Source organism: Ipomoea triloba, chromosome 7 (assembly GCF_003576645.1).
Source record: "Ipomoea triloba cultivar NCNSP0323 chromosome 7, ASM357664v1".
In the NCBI taxonomy this organism is placed as follows: Eukaryota; Viridiplantae; Streptophyta; class Magnoliopsida; order Solanales; family Convolvulaceae; genus Ipomoea; species Ipomoea triloba.
Window position 1 is genome coordinate 20,368,876 of NC_044922.1, and position 24,745 is coordinate 20,393,620.

General features: G+C 31.3%; 2 protein-coding genes across 2 annotated transcripts; both read left to right on the plus strand.

Moving 5' to 3' along the window:
• The first annotated feature begins 1,143 nt into the window (after positions 1 to 1,143).
• On the plus strand, positions 1,144 to 4,995 carry LOC116024309. The gene is made up of 6 exons (XM_031265203.1): positions 1,144 to 2,074; positions 2,169 to 2,406; positions 2,636 to 2,976; positions 3,060 to 3,386; positions 3,504 to 4,569; positions 4,914 to 4,995. The coding sequence occupies exons 1-6, from the start codon at positions 1,144 to 1,146 to the stop codon at positions 4,993 to 4,995; spliced, it is 2,985 nt and encodes a 994-aa protein (XP_031121063.1).
• A 9,825-nt stretch (positions 4,996 to 14,820) lies between these two features.
• LOC116024628 (perakine reductase-like) lies at positions 14,821 to 18,691 on the plus strand. Its single transcript, XM_031265571.1, has 7 exons — positions 14,821 to 14,957; positions 15,110 to 15,280; positions 15,704 to 15,907; positions 16,006 to 16,178; positions 16,900 to 16,996; positions 17,090 to 17,243; positions 18,204 to 18,691. The coding sequence occupies exons 1-7, from the start codon at positions 14,907 to 14,909 to the stop codon at positions 18,383 to 18,385; spliced, it is 1,032 nt and encodes a 343-aa protein (XP_031121431.1). The 5' UTR covers positions 14,821 to 14,906; the 3' UTR covers positions 18,386 to 18,691.
• The last annotated feature ends 6,054 nt before the right edge of the window (positions 18,692 to 24,745 follow it).

Sequence of the window (24,745 nt, forward strand, 5' to 3'; positions counted from 1 at the left end):
AAATAAAAGTAAAATATATATTGTCAATTTCATGTTATATATATTTCATTATAAAATTTTGCAGTTAATATGCGTGACATATCTTCACCGTTCACTCAATGTTCATTTAACATGTCAAATATGTTAACTTCAACGTCTTCATCACGCCAACCATTATGTATCAAATGGTAATTTAAACTTCATTGTTCAATATTTTTTTTTCTTCTGAGTATTCGTAGTCTGTGTTAACAACTTTTTTCATTAATTAACACTAAATTAACAATTCATTATGTTTTTTAAAAGTGGAAAGAGCATTGGATCCTCAATGTAATCGCGCTTTGTTGTCAACTGTGAGAAATTCCAGTAAGGTGTCATCAAGGACAAATGTCAGGAATTTAAACACGGATTATGAACAAGTTGCATCTCACAATAATGGATATGGTAATTATTTATTTTAAATTACAAAACTTCCTTTTGTTCATTTTTTACACAACACAAATAATATATGTTAATTATAAATTATTTACGTTACTAGATTCGTATTTCGACCTTGGAGATGCTTCTCATTTGTGTAATTATTGTGGTGCCTTATTTTGGCGCCAAGAGCGCTCAAATCAAAATGTTACACGCGGATTGCCGAAATACACAAAGTGTTGTTACGAGGGCAAGATACAATTACCTCGCATGAAGGATCCTCCTCCTGTGCTACAGAGCTTATACTTTGGTGATACTGAACAGAGCACACACTTCCTCAATAATATTCGAAGGTATAACAACATGTTTTGCTTCACATCTCTAGGTGGTAGAGTGAATAGGTCAATCAACACTGGTAACGCACCTCCGGTGTTTAGAATTAGTGGTCAAAATTATCATTGCATTGGAAGTTTAGTTCCAGGAGAAGGGTCTACCCCAAAATTTGCGCAACTATATATTTACGACACAGATAATAAGATTAACAATCGCATCAATTCTGTCAGGTATGTTTTCGAAAGAAATTCATTTTAACTTTCATTCGTTATCCATAAAGATATTCAAATATTATTTATTTAGTCCCTTTTTTTCTTATGCAGACGAGATAATAACTCAGGTGATATCCGCGAAGATATTGTGAAAAAATTAAAAAACATGTTGGACCAAAATAATGTTTTGGTCAAATGTTTTAGAATGGCAAGATCCGAGATCCAATCTAACCCAGTTGTTGAGGTTAAGATGAATTTAATTGGCAGGCGGAGCAAAGATGGAAGGACATATAATTTACCAAGCGCTAATGAGGTAGCTGCACTTATTGTTGGGGATCTGGACCCATCAATGGGTGATCTAGACATATTGATAGAGAGCAGGACTGGGCAGTTGAAGAGAATAAACCAATTAAACCCTGCGTATCTGCCGCTACAGTACCCTTTGTTGTTCCCATACGGTGAAGATGGTTACCGTGAAGATATTTCATTCTCTGATGCATGGCGCCAAGGACATCATGGTGGTAGGAAAAGAATTAGTCCTGAAGAGTATTTTTCATTCTATATACATGAGAGAGTAAATGAAAACCATACATTATTGTATTCTAGGAGGTTATTTCAACAATACTTGGTTGATGCATATACAATGATTGAATCTACACGATTGATCTACATTAGAACTCATCAGAAGGCTTTGCGTTGTGAAGCTTATCAAGGATTGAGCGATGCATTAACAAGGGGAGAATTAGACCCTACAGGATTGAGCGATGCATTAACAAGGGGAGAATTAGACCCTACCGGTCGGGGTAAAAGAATTATACTACCATCATCATTCACAACCGGTCGGGGTAAAAGAATTATACTACCATCATCATTCACAGGTGGAGCCAGTAAAAGAATTATACTACCATCATCATTCACAGGTGGAGCCAGGTATATGATTATACTACCATCATCATTCACAGGTGGAGCCAGGTATATGATTAAGAACTATCAAGATGCAATGGCAATATGCAGACAAATCGGTTATCCACATTTGTTCATAACATTCACTTGTAACCCGAAGTGGCCTGAGATTGAGCGGTATGTTGCCCATCATGGCCTTAAATTAGAGGATAGACCCGATATTATATGTGGAGGTATTTCATTATCATACGTATTTGAATTTGTCTTAATTAAATCTAATTTAAATGTATAAACTTTAATCTTCATTTTTATTTAATTTATTTTCAGTTATCTACACTATTGAATTCCAAAAGAGAGGACTTCCCCACGCACACATATTGCTATTTGCCAAAAAAATAAACAGGGCGAATTCCGCAACCGAGATTGATGCTATTATTTCAACTGAAATTCCTGACCCAGATGCTGACACTAAGTACCATGACGTAGTCGGCGAATTCATGTTGCACAGACCGTGCGGACAACTTCGGAAGAATTCGCCCTGTATGATAAATGGTAAATGTTCAAAGTTTTTTCCAAAAAAATATGTTACTCATACGTGTTTGGATAAATATGGTTACCCGATCTACAGAAGGCGTGATAATGGGCATATAATCGCTAGGAATGGAATCAAACTTGATAGTCGTTATGTTGTTGCGCATAATAAACATCTGCTCCTAAAATATCGCGCACATATTAACGTTGAATGGTGCAACCAATCCAAATCTATTAAATATTTGTTCAAATACGTGATCAAGGGAAATGATAAGGGTCACGGCAGAGTTCATGAGTAGTTCTACAAATGGACGAAATGGTGATGTGGTTGATGAAATTAACATGTACTATGATTGTCGGTACATATCAGCATGTGAAGCAACGTGGAGGCTTTTTGGGTATGTGATACATTATCGGACGCCACTTGTGGAAAGGTTAAATTTTCACTTAGAGCACCAACAGAATGTTGTCTATGGTGAAGATCAGACACTCGATGAGATTGTGGAGAACCAAACAGTTAAGCAGAGCCAATTCACAGCTTGGTTTGAGGCAAATAAGAAATACGAAGATGCACGTTCTCTCAGTTATGCAGAGTTCCCAGTAAGTTTGTTTGGAGACAAGATCTGCGTGAATGGCAACCAAGGAAGAGAGGATTTTCCATAGGACGATTGTTCTATGTTCCGCTAGGATGTGGAGAATTATACTATCTAAGATGCCTCTTAAATCTAATACGTGGACCTTCAAGCCACGATGATATACGCACTGTTGCTGGAGTCATTCACAAATCATATAGAGATGCGTGTTATGAATATAGATTATTAGATGATGACAAGGAATACATCGACAGCATAACTGATTTGAGTTACTGGGCATCCGCGTCTGCTTTAAGACAATTGTTTGCTACGCTTCTGAGTTCAAGTACAATCAGTAGGCCAGAGGTCGTACGGGATGCTGTTTGGGAATTTCTTGCAGAAGATGCACAGTTTCATCATCGACGTCGCATGAACAATCTAGGTATTTCGACATACAAAAAATTTATTCCACTTATTCATTTGCTTATCATAATTTATTATTTATAAAATTAAATTATTTGATCATTTTTTTTGGACCATCAAGATTTGTGTTTATCAGATTCCGATAAGAAACAGTTTGCTCTTGTGGAGTTGGAGAAATTGTTATCTTTGTGGGGGAAGAGTCTGAGAGACTTTCCAGATATGCCTCTTCTAGATGAAACCAACATCGGGTTTATGGAAAACATGTTGATAGCTGAAGAGTTGGCGTATGATAAGGAATCGTTGAAGATAGAGCATGAAACATTGGCGTATGATAAGGAATCGTTGAAGATAGAGCATGAAACATTAGTATATGATAAGGAATCGTTGAAGATAGAGCATGAAACATTAGTAACACAATTGGAATCGTTGAAGATAGAGCATGAAACATTAGTAACACAATTGACATCGTTGAAGATAGAGCATGAAACATTAGTAACACAATTGACAGATGAGCAAAAGAATGTTTACGACTCTGTGATGAATGATATTGATTGTAATGGAGGTGGACTCTTCTTTGTGTATGGTTATGGAGGAACAGGCAAGACATTCGTGTGGAGGACGTTATCCTCAATGGTAAGGAGCCGCGGAGATATTGTTCTAAATGTTGCTTCAAGTGGAATAGCATCTTTATTATTACCGGGAGGAAGGACAGCACATTCTAGATTTGCTATACCACTCTCATTGAATGAAGATTCCACGTGTAATATATCGCAAGGTAGTGACCTTGCTGAGCTTATAATTAGGAGAAAATTGATAATATGGGACGAAGCACCAATGACTCACAAACACTGTTTTGAGGCTTTGGACAAAACCATGAGGGATCTATTGAGGTTTGTCATACCGGGTAGTGCTGAAAAGACATTTGGTGGAAAGACAGTAGTTTTGGGCGGTGATTTTAGACAAATTCTTCTAGTTATTCCCAAAGCAACGAGACCGATAGTTGTCGGAGCAACTATTAATTCTTCATACCTCTGGACAAATTGCAAGGTATTGAGGCTCACGAAGAACTTGAGACTACGGAGCTTAGCTTCAGATGAAGATAGGCAGACGGTTGATTGGTTTTCAAAATGGATTGCAAACATAGGAGATGGGATAACAGGGGTTGTAAACAATGGTTTGTCTGAGATCGATATTCCGCAAAGGTTTCTCTTAAACTGTGGACATAATCCCATAGCAACTATAGTGGAAAGCACATTCCCAAGCGCGAGATATGTCATGATTGATGAGTTAGACCTAGAAGGGCGAGCGATCCTTTCACCGACTTTAGATGTGGTTGATCAAATTAATCAATACATGTGCAACATGAACACTGCAGAAGGTCGAACTTATTTAAGTTGTGACTCTTTGTGTAAGGCAGAATCAAACAGCGAAAATCTATCACAAGTACACACTCCTGAATTTTTAAATAGTCTGAGATTGTCTGGGCTTCCCAATCATTCATTGATATTAAAGGTTGGTGCACATGTTATGTTATTGTGGAACATAGATCACTCTCTTGGTCTTTGCAATGGTACGCGCCTCATTGTCACAAGATTGACAGATCATATTGTGGAAGCAAAAATAGTTAATGGGAGACATCAAGGGACCAAAGTTCTTATTGCCCGAATGTCTCTCACCCCATCTGATACGAGATTGCCCTTCAAGTTCCAGCGTAAACAATTTCCATTGATGCTTGCATATGCAATGACTATCAATAAAAGTCCGGGTCAAACACTAACTCACGTTGGGTTATTGCTAAAAAAATCGGTCTTTAATCACGGTCAGTTGTACGTGGCTTTTTCGCGAGTAACTCATCCTGATGGTTTGAAAGTTTTAGCTCTAGACGAATATGGACAAACTTCTTTTACTACTACCAATGTCGTCTACAAAGAAGTTTTCAATAATGTGTAATTCAAAAAAGTTAATATTATATATTTCTTTTTTTATACAAAGATGACAAATTTTTTTATATATCTATATAAAACATATATCTTGCGTACATATAATTTCTATAATTGAGTTTCTACCCAACGAAGTAATTAAACCAATTAATACAAATCCTAAACATTGATATGCAAATTGTTTAATGTATCAACACCAAATGTGTATATCTACATGTTTGTTTTTTTTTTTTTTTGAGTACTACTAACTCTGTTACAAGTAATTACATGTTTGTTATTAATTGGTAATTATTTGTTCATATTCAAGTTATTTGAAAAAAAAATTTGTTCATATTCAAGCAATAATAACATCACAAAACACAATGAATTAAACTCAATTCTCCAATTACATTATATAATATTTTATATTACGGTTTACACAATTGTATTACGATATAAATATTATTCACATATTATAACAAATCCATTCCGTGCAACGCACGGGTGGAAATACTAGTTTATTAAAATTATTCTTACAAAGACTTTCATATATTATTATATTATGAATCTATAATGATATATCACCAATTATATATCACCAATCACTTATTACCTTATGGCATTACATATATTACGAATATATAATGATATATTACCAATTACATATCACCAATCACCAATCACCAATTAATATTAACAATATCACCATATTAGATACATCACAAATTATATATCACTATTCACTAAACACCAATTAATATTAACAACACAATATTATATTAGATATATCACAAATTATGTATCACCAATCACCAATCAATATTAACAACACAATATTACCATATTACCTTATGGCATTACATTATTAATAAATATGGATAATTAATAAAATTAATAAAATAATAAATAAATAAATATTAACAATATTACCATATTTGATATATCACAAATTATATATCACCAATCACCAATATGGATAATAGCATTACATTATTAATAAATATGGATAATTAATAAAATTAATAAAATAATAAATAAATAAATAATATTCATTATGTTGTTACTAAAATGCCTTCCAGTTTTGGGGGGAAAACTTTTTCTAGGCATTTCTATTGTTATTATTATTATTATTATTATTATTATTATTATTATTATTATATATAAAAGACCACTTGAGCCTTGATCACAAAGGGTTACACTTGTGTGAGACGGGTCGGGTCGGGTTGAAGCAATACCAGATGTCATGCTTTTATGCGCAAATGCCATACTTATATGCTCAAATATAATACTAATCAGGAATACAATTTTTATTACTTATAAGAGAAAATGTAATGCTTTTGAGGAAAAATGTAATACTTATGAATTTTGATGTAAAAGTATTATATTTTCCATCAAAAGTATTACATTTTCCATAATAAATAATGTTGACAAGTGCCCCTTATAAGGGAGAATATAATACTTTTGAGAAAAAATGTAATACTTTTAAATCGACATGTAAAAGTATTACATTTACCCTTAAAAGTATTACATTTCTACTATACTAATAACAGCCAAAGAGAGTTAGGCCTAAAATGGGAAGAAAAAATGACAGTCAAATTATTTAATCAAATGGATGGTTCAGATGAATTATTTAATCAAATATTCTCTTCTCCGTTAAGATAATTCAGATTAATATTATTAATAGAGATTACCTAATTTTTTATGATTATCCGTTAAGTTTTCCATTAAATATTCTCTTCTCCGTTAATATTCCATTAACTTTTAACTTATCTATTAATATCTATAAGAAATGTCTTAGGTTCGAACCTCATCTCAATCAAATTTGACATAATTAAGTTTCTCACTCTATTTTACTCTTAATAAATTAAATAAATTAGTAGCTACAACAAAAAATGATACATATGTATTTCTTTAATTTAGAATTATGTATCTACAATACCTTTATTTGAACAAATTATTCATTATCAAAAAATTAAATTAAATAAGAGAAATAATTTTATTAGTTATATTGTCTTTATTTTCTCTAATGCAAAGATTCTTTACATTCAAATTTATCAATTGATATTCATTACATTGTCCATTATCTTATTTTTACAATATCTTGTAATTAAATATCAAAGTTATAGTACAAAATAATGTTATATATTTATTTACCAAGTATTTTATTGATACTATGAACAAAAAATTAAAATTATTTGAAGCTAATTATATTAACTACTTGGGGATTGGTTGACAAAGAGAGTACTCAAATAATAACCCAACAAATTGAAGCGGAATCACTCTATTTTACTCTTATTGAATTAAATAAATTAGTAATTACACCAAAAAATGATACATATGTATTTCTTTAATACCATGAAAAAAAATAAAAAAGAATAGTTTGAGACCAATCATATTAACTACTTGGGGGATTTGTTGACAATGAAAGTACTCAAATAACCCATTACCCAGCAAATTGAAGCGAGAAACTACCTTTTAATATCTTTAGAATACATAATATTTTAAATTTTTAAATTTTTATTAATTAATTTAATCTTTTTTCTTAAACTATGGATATCTTTATCCACAATAACTCGTTCAACAATAATGGTTGAACCAAATGAACCCCAAGCAGAACACCTAAAGGAAAGTCCATAGCTCCTATATCATAATCTCATTGCATGACGTTGTCATCTATGCTACCAACAATATCCGAATTGCAAATAACACACTACCAACAAAAAGAAAGAGAACAAATAGTAAAGATGAAGACAATGACAATGTTACTCAAAAGAGAATTAATAACACTTAGAAAAATTCAAATTAAAAGTAATATTTATTTAGACTATCATTTTTAGACCAAATATTTAGACTATCGATTTTACAATGTCGCAAACATTTATTTTAGTAATAATTATAATGAATTTTCTATATTATCTTGGATTCATATACTTTGAGTTAGATATTTAAATAAAAAAAATTCGACATTCAATTACCCAGGTATAAACTTCTCCTATATAATCTTGCATTGATATACTTTCAAATATTTATTTAAATATAAACATTGGGCATTAACTCATTCGCGCAATGCGCGTATAAAACTAGTAACCCTTATAAGTAACAAAAATTGTATTCCTGATTAGTATTACATTTGAGCATATAAGTATGACATTTGTGCGTATAAGTATTACATTTTCAACTTGATCCAACCCAACCCGTCTCATGGTGAGACGGTCTCACACAAGTTTTTGTCGATCATAAAACTGGTCTAAGCGTCGAGATTTTTCACAAGCTAAACTTGTTACTCCACCTCTTTATACTAATCCTAGTAGAGAATGGATGGTTTTAACCTACATGAAATTCATATATATTTTCATAACTTAAATTTAAATTAAATAAGGGAAAAAATACTAATGTCAAATAACTTGATATAATATTCACAAGTTTTTAACAATTTTACCTATACAATAATAATAATTATTATGAACACAATTCTAGATGCGTTCCTAAATGCAAAATAATCAATAATCACATCAGTGATGTCTTTATAAATAAAGGATTGTAGTTTATAAACATGAATACACAATTTAAAACCAAATAAGCTTATATAAAACCACATTGTTATTACAACAAATACTCCGTAATATATTAATTATTATAAAAAATTATAAAACAAAACTTACAAATAAAAATAGGGCATGAAATCTTAATTATTGGGAGCAATAAATCAAAACACTTTGAAACATGATAAAAGATATTAATAACAAAATATGAATCATAATTAATTGGATAAACAGTTCGAATAATAGAAACACATTATAAATCACACATATTCTCTATTGATATCATATTTATAAATACTTTTTTCTTTTAGTTAGATCAATTTCAAATTTTTCTAGATTAATTTGAATACGACGATGACGCACAATAAAACTTCTAAACTAAATTGACTAGATAATTCTTAAAAAAAAAAAAGAATAAACTATCTTTAAAATATTTTTCATAGAAAACTCACAAAATATACTACATATACATAACTCATTATAAAATTCACAAAACACCACATGTTTTAAATATGAGTAGTAAATTACTCGAATAGAAATAAATTTAAAATTTGATATTAATCACAAATCAATCTATATTATAAATCTCACTATAATTATAAAAAGGTAAAAAAAAAACAAAATTACAAATTAAAAAATACATATTAGAAATAGAAAAGAAATTCATAACTCATTATCAATTTTTTCTTTTTTACAATTCAATATCCTATTTGAACATTATTTATATTATATATTATAATCACAAATTTAAAAACTTCAAGGTGTTAATTAAAAAGTTTGTGGCCAGTGTCACCTAGCGCCCCTGGTAATTTATATCGTGGATCAGGGTGCACCCGATCCAAAACGACGTCATTTTAGTTCTTTTAATTTACGATTTTTTTGTTTTTTTTTCAGCCTTAACTTATAAGATGAGTTCTGTGCATTCTGTTGTGACATTCTATGTATTCTAGTCATTGATTCTGTGTATTCAAGTATGTAATTCTGTACATTATTGATTTCCAATACCATACCTCATGAAACATAAGAGATAATACTTAGGCTTATATTCTGTGTATCATTTTCATTGATTCTGTGTATTTTGAATCTTTTAACTAACGTCTTTTCCGTTTCTCATTCGACCTTAACTTATAAGATGAGTTATGTGTATTTTGTTGTGACATTCTGTGTATTCTAGTCATTGATTCTGTGTATTTTAGTATGTAATTCTGTACATTATTGATTTCCAATACCATACCTCATGGAACATAAAAGATAATACTTAGGCTTATATTTTGTGTATCATTTTCATTGATTATGTGTATGTTGGTATGTAATTCTGTACATTATTGATTTCCAATATCATACCTCATGAAGAGATAATACTTAGGCTAATAATTCTATGTATCTACAATCTTAATAAGAGCCAATAATGTTAGGGTTTTAACGGGAAGACAAAAATGTCGATGTAATCATTTACTCAAACGAATGGTTCATATTATTTTGATTTTAGTAATCTTTTATTATTTTCCTTCTTTACCCTCTATTATATTATTTTCTTCCCTTAAATAACCCTACATTCCGTTAACTTTTAACTTTAGTAACGGAATATTCCGTTAACTTTTAACTTACCCATTAATTTCTATCAAAAAGGTCTTAGCTTCGAATCTCATCCTAATCAGAATTCGTATAATTATTAAACATATATTCTTGAAAATTAAGTACCCATTATATTACTCTTATAGTCTTATTAAATTAAATAAATTATGCATTTCTTTAATTTAGATGTTTACAATGGCTTTATTCAAAAAAAAAATATTCATTATCAAAAAATTAAAAAAGAGATATAATTTAATTAGTTATATTGTCTTTATTTTCTACAATAAAAATTATTCATTATCCAAAAAATTAAAAAGTAGATATAATTTCATTAGTTATAGTCTTTATTTTCTATAGTAAAAATTATTCATTATCAAAAAAATTTAAAAAGAGATAATTTCATTACTGTCTTTATTTTCTACAATGCAAAAATTCATTACATTCAAATTCATTAATTAATTATATTCACTACATTATTCATTGTTTTCTTTTTACACTATCTTGTAATTAAATATTCTGTATCAATGTTATAATACAAAATAATGTTATATATTTATTTACCAAGCTATTAATAACATAGAAAAAATTTTAAAAAAAAATTAATTTGAAACCAATCATATTAACTACGTAGAGGATTTGTTGACAAAGAAGACATTCAAATAACCTAATAAATTGAAGAGGGAAATTACCCCGTAATATTTTTTGGACTACATCACAGTTGTTCACTTTAAAGGTAAATCGTATTTCTTTATTAATATGATTTAAAATGTAGAAATTTTTATTACCAAAAGTAGTATTTATTTATACTATCATTTTAGACTAAGTATTTTGACTATCGTTTTTACAAAATTGTAAACATTTATCTTAGTGACAATTATAATCAATCTCTCATATATTATCTTGCAATTCATATACTTTGAATTACTGATTTAAATAAACAAATTAAACATTCAATTACATACGCATGAACATCTCCTATATAATCTTGTATTGATATATTTTGAAGTATTTATTTAAAAAATAAATATTGGGCATTATTCTATTCGCGCAACGCGCGTGAAAAAAACTAGTTCTATTCATAAATTCTGTGTATTTTGGTATATGATTTTGTGTATTCTGGTATATGATATTGTACATTATTGATTTCGAATACCATACCTCATGAACTAGTAATGCTAATACTTAGGCTATTGATTGTGTGTATTCTATTGAAAGATATGTGTATTCTTTTATATACTTCTGTACATTAATGATCTAATTTTTTGTACTTAATGTTATTGCGGTATTGAAAACCAATAATGCACAGAATTATGGTATTGAAATTACTAATGTACAGAAATGTATAATAGAATACACATAAACACTTAATAGAATACATAGAATTACACATAAGAATACACAGAATTACACATAATGGGAATTGGACGGACGGAATGATGTCCTTTGCGCGTCAACTCCCTATTACTTAGTTAAACGATGTCGTTTCGGACCAGTGTCCATAGTGCACTGTGGACCCTGGTCCACGATATAACGATTGAGCGCCCCTAGTTCTGTCCCTTTATAACGGCAAATTATGCTATGGACTGGAGTCCAAGGTGAACCCAGGTCAATGTTTACAATTTTAAAATTTTATGTTCACAATTTTAAAACTTTATATTCACATTTGAGATCTCAAAATATACAAAATTACATTACTCAATATTCACAATTTTTGAACTCTATATTTACAATTTTGTTATATAAATTCAAAAATTGTGTTATACTATTTAATATAGAATTAATTATGAAATTGTGAATATAGAGTTATGAAATTGTGAATATATATGGAGTTTTGAAATTGCGAACATAGAGTTTTGAAATTGTGAACATAGACTTTTGTAATTGTGAATATAAAGTTCAAAAATTATGAATATAGAATTCAAAATTTGTGAACATAGAGTTTATAATTATGAACATAGAGTTCTAAAATTGTTAAACATGGACTTAGTCCACCTTACGCATAACAACCGCTTTATAACGTAGACGGTGAAGTAGGCGAAGCATGCTTGTTTTTCTTCTCCTCAATTTCTTCTTTAAGTTACAAACTTCATCAAGATTCAAGGATACAAAGTTAGAATTTTACTCTCGCAAAAGAATCACTTTTGATAAAAAGTTATTCTCCCACAAAAATTTCTAGAAAGTAGGTAATACAGCTTTCAATCAAAATCAAAAGCCCACTTGCTCTATCTGAGTTGATTTTTTAACCCTCCACTAAAGGGTGCCTATCACCTTACTATATGCTTTGAAATGAAATACACAATGCAATTCTTTAATATGTCAAATTTTATTGTTTGGTTGCAATTTCTTACTTTTGTTGAATTAGAATTGAGTTAATACCCAATATAGTCCTCGACTATAGTGGTTTTACTCGATTTAGTCCTAAATGACTTTTTGTATTTAATTTAGTCATCGACTTTGATGGTTTTACTCACTTTAGTCATCTGTTAGCAATTCCGTTTGTTGGCTGTTAAAAGAAGGGTCAACATGGTAATTTCTCCTCCCTCTTTTTTTTGTCAAATTACCCCCTCTCCAATGGTGTAAACTACTGAGTTTGTTTTATAAGAATGCTTTGTATCAACTTCATAGTTTCTCTTTATTAGAGCCTGTCATCGGCTTAGCATTCCATACTTTAATGTTTAAACTTTTCAAAATTCTTTCTTTGAATTAAAATAACTATACAACCATTATTACTACATTGAGATTTTGGGGATGGCATGCCCAGTAATATCCCCATACTTGGCTGCATCATATTTCATGATATTGTTCCGTCAAATATTAAAAAATTGACATAAAGAAAAGAAAACTTGGTAAGAACAACATATCATGTACAAGCTAGGTTGTGTTCCATATTTGTCTGTAAAAAAAAAAAAACTACACTATACAACACTAAACATGCACTACAAAAAAATTTGTGAATAGACGAAGGATTACGTTTTGTCGCGATGTTTTCGTCGCGATTCGTGATGTTTCTTGTATGATCTATCGCATCAGTATTTGTGTCACAACTAGTCAAAGAAAATGCTTTCATCCCTCGAGCAAAACATATTGGTTTTTAGTGATTATATTAGATGCAAAAGATAAAAATAAAAACAAAATTCAACTAAAGCCAAGAAACTGCAATCCATTTGCTTAAGGTGTCAAGCCATGTTGAGACAAGTACTCAGAATTGAAAAACTTACTTAGATGCCTCATGTCATTGTCACACAAGATTGTCACGATAGTGTGGCCAGACTCTAATACTCGTGCCACTCTAACAACTCCAACAAAATTCATGGTTGATGAACTTCCAACAAACAGCCCATCATTCTTCAACAGATTCATGATGAGCATCAACAACAATAAGAGGGGAGAATTACAATGTTGACCCTTCTTTTAACAGTCAACAATAAGAGGGGAGAATTACAATGTTGACCCTTCTTTTAACAGTCAACAAACGGAATTGCTAACTGAAGACTAAATTGAGTAAAACCATTAAAGTCGATGACTAAATTAAGTACAAAAAGTCATTTAGGACTAAATTGAGTAAAACCACTATAATCGAGGACTATATTGGGTATTAACTCAATTAGAATTCATACATCCCCTATAAATTCCAATTCAATGTAGCATAAAAAGAAAAAAAATAACAAAAAAGATTTTTTTACTCTTAATGTACTATTATTACTATATTCTTATCTAAAAACTTAATACAATCAAGGTTATATCCTTGATTTATGTCCCTCTTTCTATATGCTAATAAATTTGTACATTTTACATTAAATGTTGTACACTTCAATGTTATTAGACAAAATTGTCCCTACTACATTGTTGTTATACAAAACTACATAACACCGTTAGTTTTTAACTCCATCATTATTATCATACACCTATATCTATCATATCATTTTGCTATTCCTTAATTATCATTTTAGTAAAATCATTATATAATTAATTTAATGGTTGATTATATTTTAATTAAATTTCTATACATGTTAAATCATATATGTGTGTGTATAAAATACATATACTATATTTGTATATATAATTAGAATTAAAAATTTTAATATTTATATTTATTATTGTTTTAATATTGGGCAATCGCGCGTACAAATACTAGTCATTCTTATACAAGATCATATTAATCTTTACTTCACTCCTGTAAATGTAATTTGAATCTCTATTTTATTCTAATATTATTCTTTCTTCTTTTTTTTTTTTTCTCACAAAATTACAATTCAATCACTCTAATTTCCTCCCCAATCAAACGCTCTGTTAGTGGTGCAAACTGGAGGTGAAATGATACTGCAAGTCAAGCATGGCTGCCGAAGGAACGGAGGCCAGACAATCTGGCCATAGCCGCCTGGGGGCCAGCCACTCTCCTCATGTAGTAGCTGACACACTGCAATGGCGCCTGTAGATTTCAAGTATATATACCCACAACCCTCCATGGAGAAATCCCAAGAAAGGAGAGATTGAAATACTAAAATGGCGGCTGCTTTTATGCCCAGAGTGAAGCTTGGGAGCCAAGGGCTTGAGGTTTCCATCTTCTTTTTCTATTTCATCTCTTTTACTTTTGTATTTATAAACATTTTGCTGGGAGCCTTGCTTATGGAGATATGGGTGTCTCTAGCTCTGGACAGGATATGATTGTTCTTGTGCTTTATTTACAAATTTTGGTATGGTTTCAGGTCTCAAAATTGGGGTATGGTTGTATGGGGCTATCTGGACCGTACAACAAACCTGTTTCAGAAGAAGAAGGGATTGCAATAATAAAGGAGGCTTTCAGTAAAGGTGTTACATTTTTCGATACTTCCGACTTTTATGGAGCAGATCATGCTAACGAGTATCTTGTTGGGAAGGTAAAATTATTTTTTTGGAAAATTACTTTAATAATTTTACTTCTTTGACTAGTTGAGTTACCGGACTTTATATAATTCTATCTTTGGGGGGTAATGTGGAGTAGTTTTTGGTTGAGTTGCACTTAACTCATCATGTTAAATTTGAATTAAATTATGTGCTCCATCCAACTAAAAGCCTAAGTTTATAGTTGGATTGCACATTTATGTTTATATTAGTTACGCTCACACGCCCCTTCACGTGTGCGAGCCGATTGACTTTGATGGGCTCCAAGCAATTTTTTTTTTACAGGTGGCGCAGAGTTTCGAAGGCTCCGATACCAAATTGAATCATGTGCTCCATCCAACTAAAAACCTAAGTTGATAGTTGGACTGCACATTTATGTTTATATTAGTTATGCTCACAATTTGATTATATTGTTGAAGGCATTGAAAGATTTGCCCAGAGGAAAAGTAGGAGTGGCTACAAAGTTTGGTATTTGTAGAATTGAATCTACTGAGGTTATAGTGAATGGTAGTCCTGAATATGTTCGGTCCTGCTGTGAAGCTAGCCTCAAACGCCTTCAAGTTGACTATATTGATCTTTACTATGTACATCGTATTGACACAACTGTGCCTATTGAGGAAACTGTAAGTCGCCTTAGCTTTCTTTATTGTATGTTATGTTAGCCTCCTCTTACAATTTCAGTTTCTTAATATTTTCTTTTTGTATGTATGGCTTCGATCAGATGAGAGAGCTGAAGAAATTAGTTGAAGAAGGTAAAATAAAGTATATTGGGCTATCTGAAGCTCACCCAGACACAGTAAGGAGGGCACATGCTGTTCATCCTATCACTGCTCTACAACAGGAGTATTCCCTATGGTCTCGTGACATTGAGGAAGACATTATACCCCTTTGCAGGTTTCTACTTATCTTAATTAATTATATGGATTTTAGTAAACATTTCATTGCAAAATGCATCATGCTACATGAACAACGTGACAAATAGGGGAGATTTTATCTTCTCATCTGGTATTCAGTTACAAACTTTGGTCCTATAGTTCGTAACAAAGGCACAACTTTATTTCCTTACTGTCATCATATTTTCGATAGTCAGAGTGCTGGATTTGGCCCTTCATCGACCTCCACCCAACAATCTTCTAAGCCCTGTTTGGTAAATAATTAGCCTATCAACCTATCAGCCAATTTTGGCTTATTTGATCACTATTAGTTGTTTCGTTAATAAGCTTTTTGTAACTTCAAAATGCTAAAATTCAAAGGGCTACTCAAAGTAGCCTTTTCAATTAACTTTTTGAGAAAAGAAATTATACCAAACAGTCAGCTAACAGCTAATTTATCAAACAACTTTCTATAATAAGCTAATGTTATCAACAAAGCATACCTTCTAACCTAAACATCCAACCCAATCGGCTAACAGCCATTTACCAAACAGGGCCCTAACCACTAATTGATGAATTTGGCCATTTACCCACCTTAGCCCAACATAAAATGACTCCATGATCCTCTAAAACCGAGGATAGAGCAAATATAAAAGAAATTACCCTAAAAAAATAATAGCAAACACAAAGAAATCTGACATTATTGTGTACTTTTCTAAACTTTAGTTCTAATAAATTTGCAGGGAACTTGGAATTGGGGTTGTTTCATACGGCCCTGTTGGCCAAGGACTTTTTGCTGGAAAGGCTGTTGTGGAGAGCTTGCCTACTAGCAGTTTCCTGGTACAAAATTTATCTGCATTTGAAACGCCATTGAAAAGAGTGTTAAAAGAACTGTATGAATGATGAATCAAATTTAATTTGCCCATTTATCAGGAAACACAGCCCAGATTTACTGGAGAGAACATTGAAAAGAACAAGGGCATATATTATCGTGTAGAAGAATTGGCCAAGAAACACGGATGCACACCTGCTCAACTCGCCATTGCTTGGGTTCTTAATCAGGGCGATGAATTTGTACCCATTCCTGGTAACTCACTCGATCTCCATCTTCATAGTAACCCCAGCAACCGGGTGCTAGATTAGGCCTTTACCGGCCCATGCCCAACAGTTTTCTCTCCTAGCACCAACTAATCTTAAATATTAGGCAAATTATGCTGTGGACCCAGGTCCACCTTGCAAGGTGGACCTGGGTCCAAAACTATGTCGTTTTTGTCTTTTTAAAAAAAAAATAAAAATTAGTCAACATATTGCTGAATATAAAGTTGTCCAAAAATCTGTGAATGTAGATTTATGATTGTGTGAATGTAGAATTGCCCAGAAATGTGTAAATGTGGAGGTTTCAAATTGTGAATATGGAGTATAGAAATCCTGAATGTAGAGTTATGCATGTGTGAATCTGTAATAGAGTTAAGAAGTTCTAGCAACTTGTAGCCCTGTAATGTGTAAATGTGAAGTTCTCAAGTTGTGAATGTGGAGTATAGGACCTGTAAATATAAAGTTTTGAATGTGTGAATGTGGAGTTTACAAATTGTGAATGCATGTAGAGTATAGTTACTAAACATATAATCCTATAATGTGTGAATGTAGAGTTTACAAATTGTGAATGTAGAATATAGTGTATGTGAATGTAGACCCAGGTCCACCTTGGTCCACAGCATAACAACCCTAAATATTATTGTTGGGCTTGTTAGGATAAAATGTTTACTACTAAGCCAAAAGTTATAGCGAGTAGAGAAGGCTCAACTTTAATTCCTTATACCACCACATATTTTAGAGTCGCTAAGTGTTGGACTTGGTTGTTTTTTAAGCCCTTTACGGGCCTCTGCCCAACAACCTAGCTACCAAGTGCTAGACTTGGTCTTTACCGGCCTCTGCACAATAGATTTATCTTTCTGGCTTATCAAATGCTTTGATATATCACAGATTCACAGATCATATACAGTTATTGGTTTCATTTGAAGTATCTAATCGTGTTTTCTGAATGCAGGAACTACTAAGATGAAAAACCTTCACAATAACCTCGATTCTGTGAAGGTAAAACTCACTAAAGAAGAATTGAAAGAGGTATCTGATGCAGTGCCCATAAGTGAAGTGGCAGGACATCGAATCGGAGGTGCTTTTGACAAGTTATCATATAAGTATGCGATTACCCCGCCATTGAAGCAGTGAACTGCTGAGTGCTGATAAAGCTCGAGCCCAGAGCCGGATTTTAGGGCGTGCAAGACGTGCTACCGCACAATGCTCCAAAATTTTGGGGGCCCCTAGTCCAGCCCTAACCTAATAGTTAATATATGTATTTGTGATTATATTGGCTCAAAATTAAGTTTTTTTTTTGCATTTTTCTCTTTGCAATTTTTCTTCAATTCTCAGTTTATTTATACTTTGATAGGGTCTCACTTAGTTATTAGCACAGGGCTCGCAAACAAAAAAATCGGCCCTGCTCGAGCCTCCAAGGATTAGAAAATTAGCAATGCACTATATATGCCCAGTTCTTATATCGTGGACCGCGGTCCACAATGCATTGTGGACCGTGGTCCCAAAACGACGTCGTTTCAGTAAGTGGACGACGGAGCCCGTAATTGACACTACAGTTCATCTCAAAAGATACTGTCTTACATTTGTTTTGATATTATCGAATGAAACTGTAGTTATATCGAAATGTAACTGTAGTTGTGTTGAAATGTAACTGCAATGTATATGAACAGATACTGAATAACAGTTTCACATTTGTGTTTTATATTATCGAATGAAACTGTAGTTATATCGAAATGTAACTGTAGTTGTGTTGAAATGTAACTGCAGTGTATATGAACAGATACTGAATAACAATTTCACATTTGTGTTTTTATATTATCGAATGAAACTGTAGTTATATCAAAATGTAATTGTAGTTGTGTTGAAATGTAACTGCAGTTGTGTTGAAATGTAACTGCAGTGTATATGAACTGAAAGTGAGTGGCGCGAATTCATCCGTCTGTTTTCATTAATCAAAACGACGTCGTTTTGATGCGCGGTCCACAATGCATTGTAGACTACGGTCCACGATATAATTTGCGATATATGCCAATCTCTATTTTGCTTAATGGGTGGCCATGTATTGTTCAGAGTGTCCAATAATGTGGTGTGCTTTGTTTTATGTACGCAATATGAGTTATAGCGAATACATGTCTGCCTGGGCTTGTATTTGTGTATGCTGGGTTTGTTTTAAATATCAAACTAAATATCTTTTGTTATGTGTGTGAACTGTGAAGTCTTAGAGGGCAGCGTTCCTTGGTAAATTATGTTGTGGACCCAGGTCCACCTTGCAAGGTGGACCTGGGTCCACTACGTCGTTTATGTCTCTTTTTTTTTCTTTTTTTTTTTAATTAGTAAACATGTTGCTGAATATAAAGTTGTCTAAAAATGTGTGAATGTAGAGGTTTCAAAGTGTGAATGTAGAATATAGAAATCGTGAATGTAGATTTATGATTGTGTGAATGTAAAGTTGCCCAGAAATGTGTGAATGTGGAGGTTTCAAATTGTGAATATGGAGTATAGAAATCGTGAATGTAGAGTTATGCATGTGTGAATCTGTAATAGAGTTAAGAAGTTCTAGCAACTTGTACGTAGCCCTGTAATGTGTAAATGTGGAGTTCTCAAGTTGTGAATATGGAGTATAGGACCTGTGAATATAAAGTTTTGAATATGTGAATGCATAACAATGGTAATATAGTTACTAAACATATAATCCTGTAATGTATGAATGTGGAGTTTACAAAGTGTGAATGTAGAGTATACTGTATGTGAATGTAGAGTATAGTGTATGTGAATGTAGACCCAGGTTCACCTTGCAAGGTGGACCTGGGTCCACGGCATAACAACCCGCGTTCCTTTGGGTACATGCACGTAGATTTGAAAAACAACTGATAATTGATTGGGCGAGTGGTTATTTGACATTATGTATGGGGTTGGAACTAAGCTTTCATTCTGTTGTTCTTTTGTTGTTTGGATTAGGGGTATAAACGAAACGAATCTACACAAATATCTTATTATTCGATTCGAATTTGATTATTTTGAGAATTATTTGTATTCGTATTCGATAAATATTCGAATCTAAAATTTTATTTGTATTCGATTCGACTACATTATTCTAATATATTTGATTCAATTCGAATATTCGAATTCAAAATGCCTAACTTAATTTTTTTACTAAGTTCTCCAATAAATTAAAGATAAAATGTAATAAAAAATTAAATTTAAATAACATACAATTTTCTATTAATATACTACTATATTAATGTTCTATTAATTATACTAATTGTTTAAAGTGTGTGTGTGTGTATATATATATTTGAATATATTCGAACCAAATATATTCTGATTCGTATTCGAATTCGAATAAAATTTGATTCAAAATATGTATTCGAATTCGGATTCGTATACGAATAATTCGAATTCGAATCACGACTTGAATTAAATATATTTGATTTGGAATTTTTTGCATTTTTAGTCCCACGACTATTGTGGTACTTGCAGAATTGGTCCACGATTTTTAAACTTTGCAATTTCGGTCAACGACTATTGTTTTTGTTGCAAAAATGGTGCTTTTCCAGTCAACATCTCGCTGGAAAATAAATTCGACGAATTTTCCGGCAAGTTTTCGCCGGGAAAAAAATCCGGCATATTTTTCGTCAATTTTTCGTTGGAAAAAAATTCTCCTTTCAAGACGTATTAAAATAGACATTTACATTGTTGCAAAAAATTAATCTTTCAAGCAGGGAAACATTGATTATGCCGGAAAAAACATATATTCTTATTTTGGTAAACTAATTAAAGTTAAAACTAATTAATTTCTAATTAAGTTAAAATAATTATAAGAATTTTGAAGTCAAAATCAATTGAAGAAATAGAAATGCAGAATGGCAATGAACACTACTGGCAGTGAGCTATTTGAAATTTGGAGCATTATGACAGTGAGCTATTTGGACTTTAGAGTAAATTAAGCTATTTGGACTTTGGAGTAAATTAAGTTATTTGAAATGTATATGTGATTCACTATTTTAACTAAAAAAAAAAATAAAACTAATTAAACTAATTAAAGTTAAAACTTTAATTATTTTTACTTTTTAGCCAATTAAGTACAAATTCAAAATTATTAGTACAAATTCATGATCAACAAAAATAATATTATTAAGATTAAATTTAAACTAAAAAGTACCCAAAAATTTTGAATTTGTACATAATTTTACTAAAGTAAAAAAAATGAATTAGTTTTGACTTTAATTTTTTTAAATCGAGTTTTAACTTTAATTAATTTACCAAAATAAGAATATATATTTTTCCGGCATAATCGATGTTTTCCGCTAGAAAGATGATTTTTTTAACAATGTAAATGCCATTTTAATACTACTTGAAAGGAGAATTTTTTTCCAGTTAAAAATTGACGAAAAATATATCGGATTTTTTTTTCCGGTGAAAACTTGCCGGAAAATTCGCCGGATTTATTTTTCGGCGAGATGTTGATTGGAAAAGGACTATTTTTGCAACAAAAACAATAGTCGTGGACCAAAATTACAAAGTTTGAAAGTCGTGGATCAATTCTACAAGTACTACAATAATCGTGGGACTAAAAATGCAAAAAATTCATTTGATTTGTTTACACTCCGTTGAGAGAGTGTAGAGAATGGTTGGACGATTCCAACAATGATTGTACTCAATGAACATGTTTTTGCAACTGATTGAGTTGTTGAATGGGTGACATACAACTTTTGCATTCTTGAAAGGGGTAATGTTTTTATGCTTGTAATGTTATGTTGGAACATTTGGCAGGCTAGGAATAACAAATTGTCGTGCAACATTTACACTTCTATATTTATAATTGAGATTTCATCGATTATTTTAGGGTCTGGAATGATGTGACAGAAGGAAATGATTACACCCTCTCTGCTACTAACCGATTCACTGTCAAATGGGAAAAACCTCACCCTGGATGGCTTAAACTTAATATTGACACTATTGTTGATGCGGACGATGGAAGAATGGGATTCAGTTGGATTCTCCAAAATGAGCACAAATGTTTTAAAGTTGCTAAGAATACTTCTTGGAACACGGAAGTTTTAAAGTTGTTAAGACTTAAGAGTACTTCTTGGAAATGCACATACCTTCCTAAAGTTCCTAAGGTGATTGCTAGGTATTCGTGAGACACTTAATTGACTTAAGACCATCTCCAATCGGTGCGTCAAAGCACCAATTTGGAGTGGAAAATGGTGTTGTTGCTCTCTAATGAAGGCGCCATCACACCAAAATATTGGGGCAGCATGAACAGTGCAGCGTCATATTTGGCGCTGCACTGTTCATGTTGCGCCATTTTTAGTGCGGTTTTTTTTTTGTCCCTTGTCTTTATTTGTAATTCCTTTTATGTCCTTAGTTTAGTTTTAATGTATTTTTATATTTTGTTAAATTATTAAATATAAATTTTATATTATTAAAAATAAATTATATCATTTGAAAGATCTTATCAAGATGATTAAAACAAGACTAATATTGAACACATATTAAATAAAAATGAAAGTACATAAAACATAATTTTAACAAAGTCTAATATTTAAAGATAATACAAAGTCTTAAAATAATATTTACATTATAATTATATTTTATATTAAAATATTTAAAGATAATACAAAGTCTTAATTTAAGAGAAGACAAATTATTTTAGTAATGAAATAATTGGTGTAGAATTTGGTGTAATGTGTTGGAGATGGAAAAAATTTAGTGTAAGAATATGCTAAGAATGTTTCTTTTGATGTAAAATTTGGTATAGAATTTGGTGTAGAGGGTTGAAGATGACCTAAGTCTCAAACCTTGACGGAGTATTGATTGAAACTGATGCTCTTTTGGTTGTGCAAGGTTTAAATTATGATATTGGAGACCCTTCTTTAAACTTGATTTTTTTTGAATATCAAAAGTAGCATGAGTTAATTTACTCATGTTGACTCTTTTGTGAAGTGTAACAAATTAAACAATCAATTTATTAACTTGGGAGTCCATTTTTAGACCAAAATGTAAAGAGAATTTTTACGTGGACTATGATCCACATAGTTGTGTAAACCATGAATATAATATACATTTTTAATATATTAAAAGTACATGATTTGATAATACATAAAAAATCATGTACTTTCAAATAATGTACTTTATGTATACAAATAATTTACTTTTAGTATATTAAATATTTTTTTTATGGTTCACACAAATGTGTAGACCACGGTCTATGGAATAATGATTGGAGGAGTGCCTTTGCCACCCTCTTGATTTCCTTTGTAGTGTTTTGATGGAGGATGTTTTTTTTTTTTTTTTGAAGGAAATGGAGGATGTTCTTTAATTATGAATGGTTTTAGAGTTAATACCACAAATGGTCCTCTGACTATTAGGCTAGTACTCCTTTTAGTCCTCGACTTTTAATTTGACCACAAATGGTCCTCTGACTTTCATTTTTGACCACAAATAGTCCTCTGTTAAAATTTCTGTTAAATAGGTGTTAAATCTAGGGGTAATATCGTCAAATTGATTAATATTATTATGATTACTTCTTTTTGATAATTATATGACAACATAATTAATTTTAAACATTAAGTTAATAAATATAAAAACAAAATGAACATGACAAATTACATAAATGAACAAATTAAATAAAAATTCATGATTAATGTTCGCAATTTGTAATTGATTAATTATATTAATTCAACGGTGGCGGCCTTCAGTTATGTCCCAAACAAAATGTTTGATCGATTAATGAAGAGTGAAAACTATTAATCGACCATGTATGAACAACCATGAAAATGATGGAAGCAAGGTTTTTGAAAAAAAAATTCTTCCATTTTAATCTGTTGGTTAAATTAAAATAGATAGCTCTAATATTAAATCTTCATTTTGTACTCATAATTACGAGATATAAGGTGTATTATCTTTTTATTTAGGAGTATTTATATTTGTTAATTGTTTCAATTATGCTTGTTGGTGAAAAATTCTAAACATTTTTATTTTATGACCATTATATATCAATTTGACAATAATATCCCTAGATTTAACACCTATTTAACAGAAATTTTAATGGATGACTATTTGTGGTTAGAAATGAAAGTCAGAGGACCATTTGTGGTCGAATTAAAAGTCAAGGACTAAAAGGAGTACTACCCCAATAGTCAGAGGACCATTTGTGGTATTAACTCATGGTTTTATTACTTTTATCTTCAATCATTATTGCATGGACCATGGTCCACACAGCTGTGTATACAAAAAAAAGTACATTATTTTTGTATTGAAGGTACATTATTTTTGTATTGTAGGTACATTATTTGATAGTATATATCAAATAATGTACCTTCAATACAAAAATAATGTACTTTTTATTTTTGGTCTACACAGTTGTGTTGACCATTGTCCATGCAATAATTTGCCTTTTATCTTAGAAAAAAAAAACCTCTCATGAAACAACTAAGGCCCATTTTGGCCCATTGGACTAATTACCCAGAAATTGGGCATCTGTGGTTT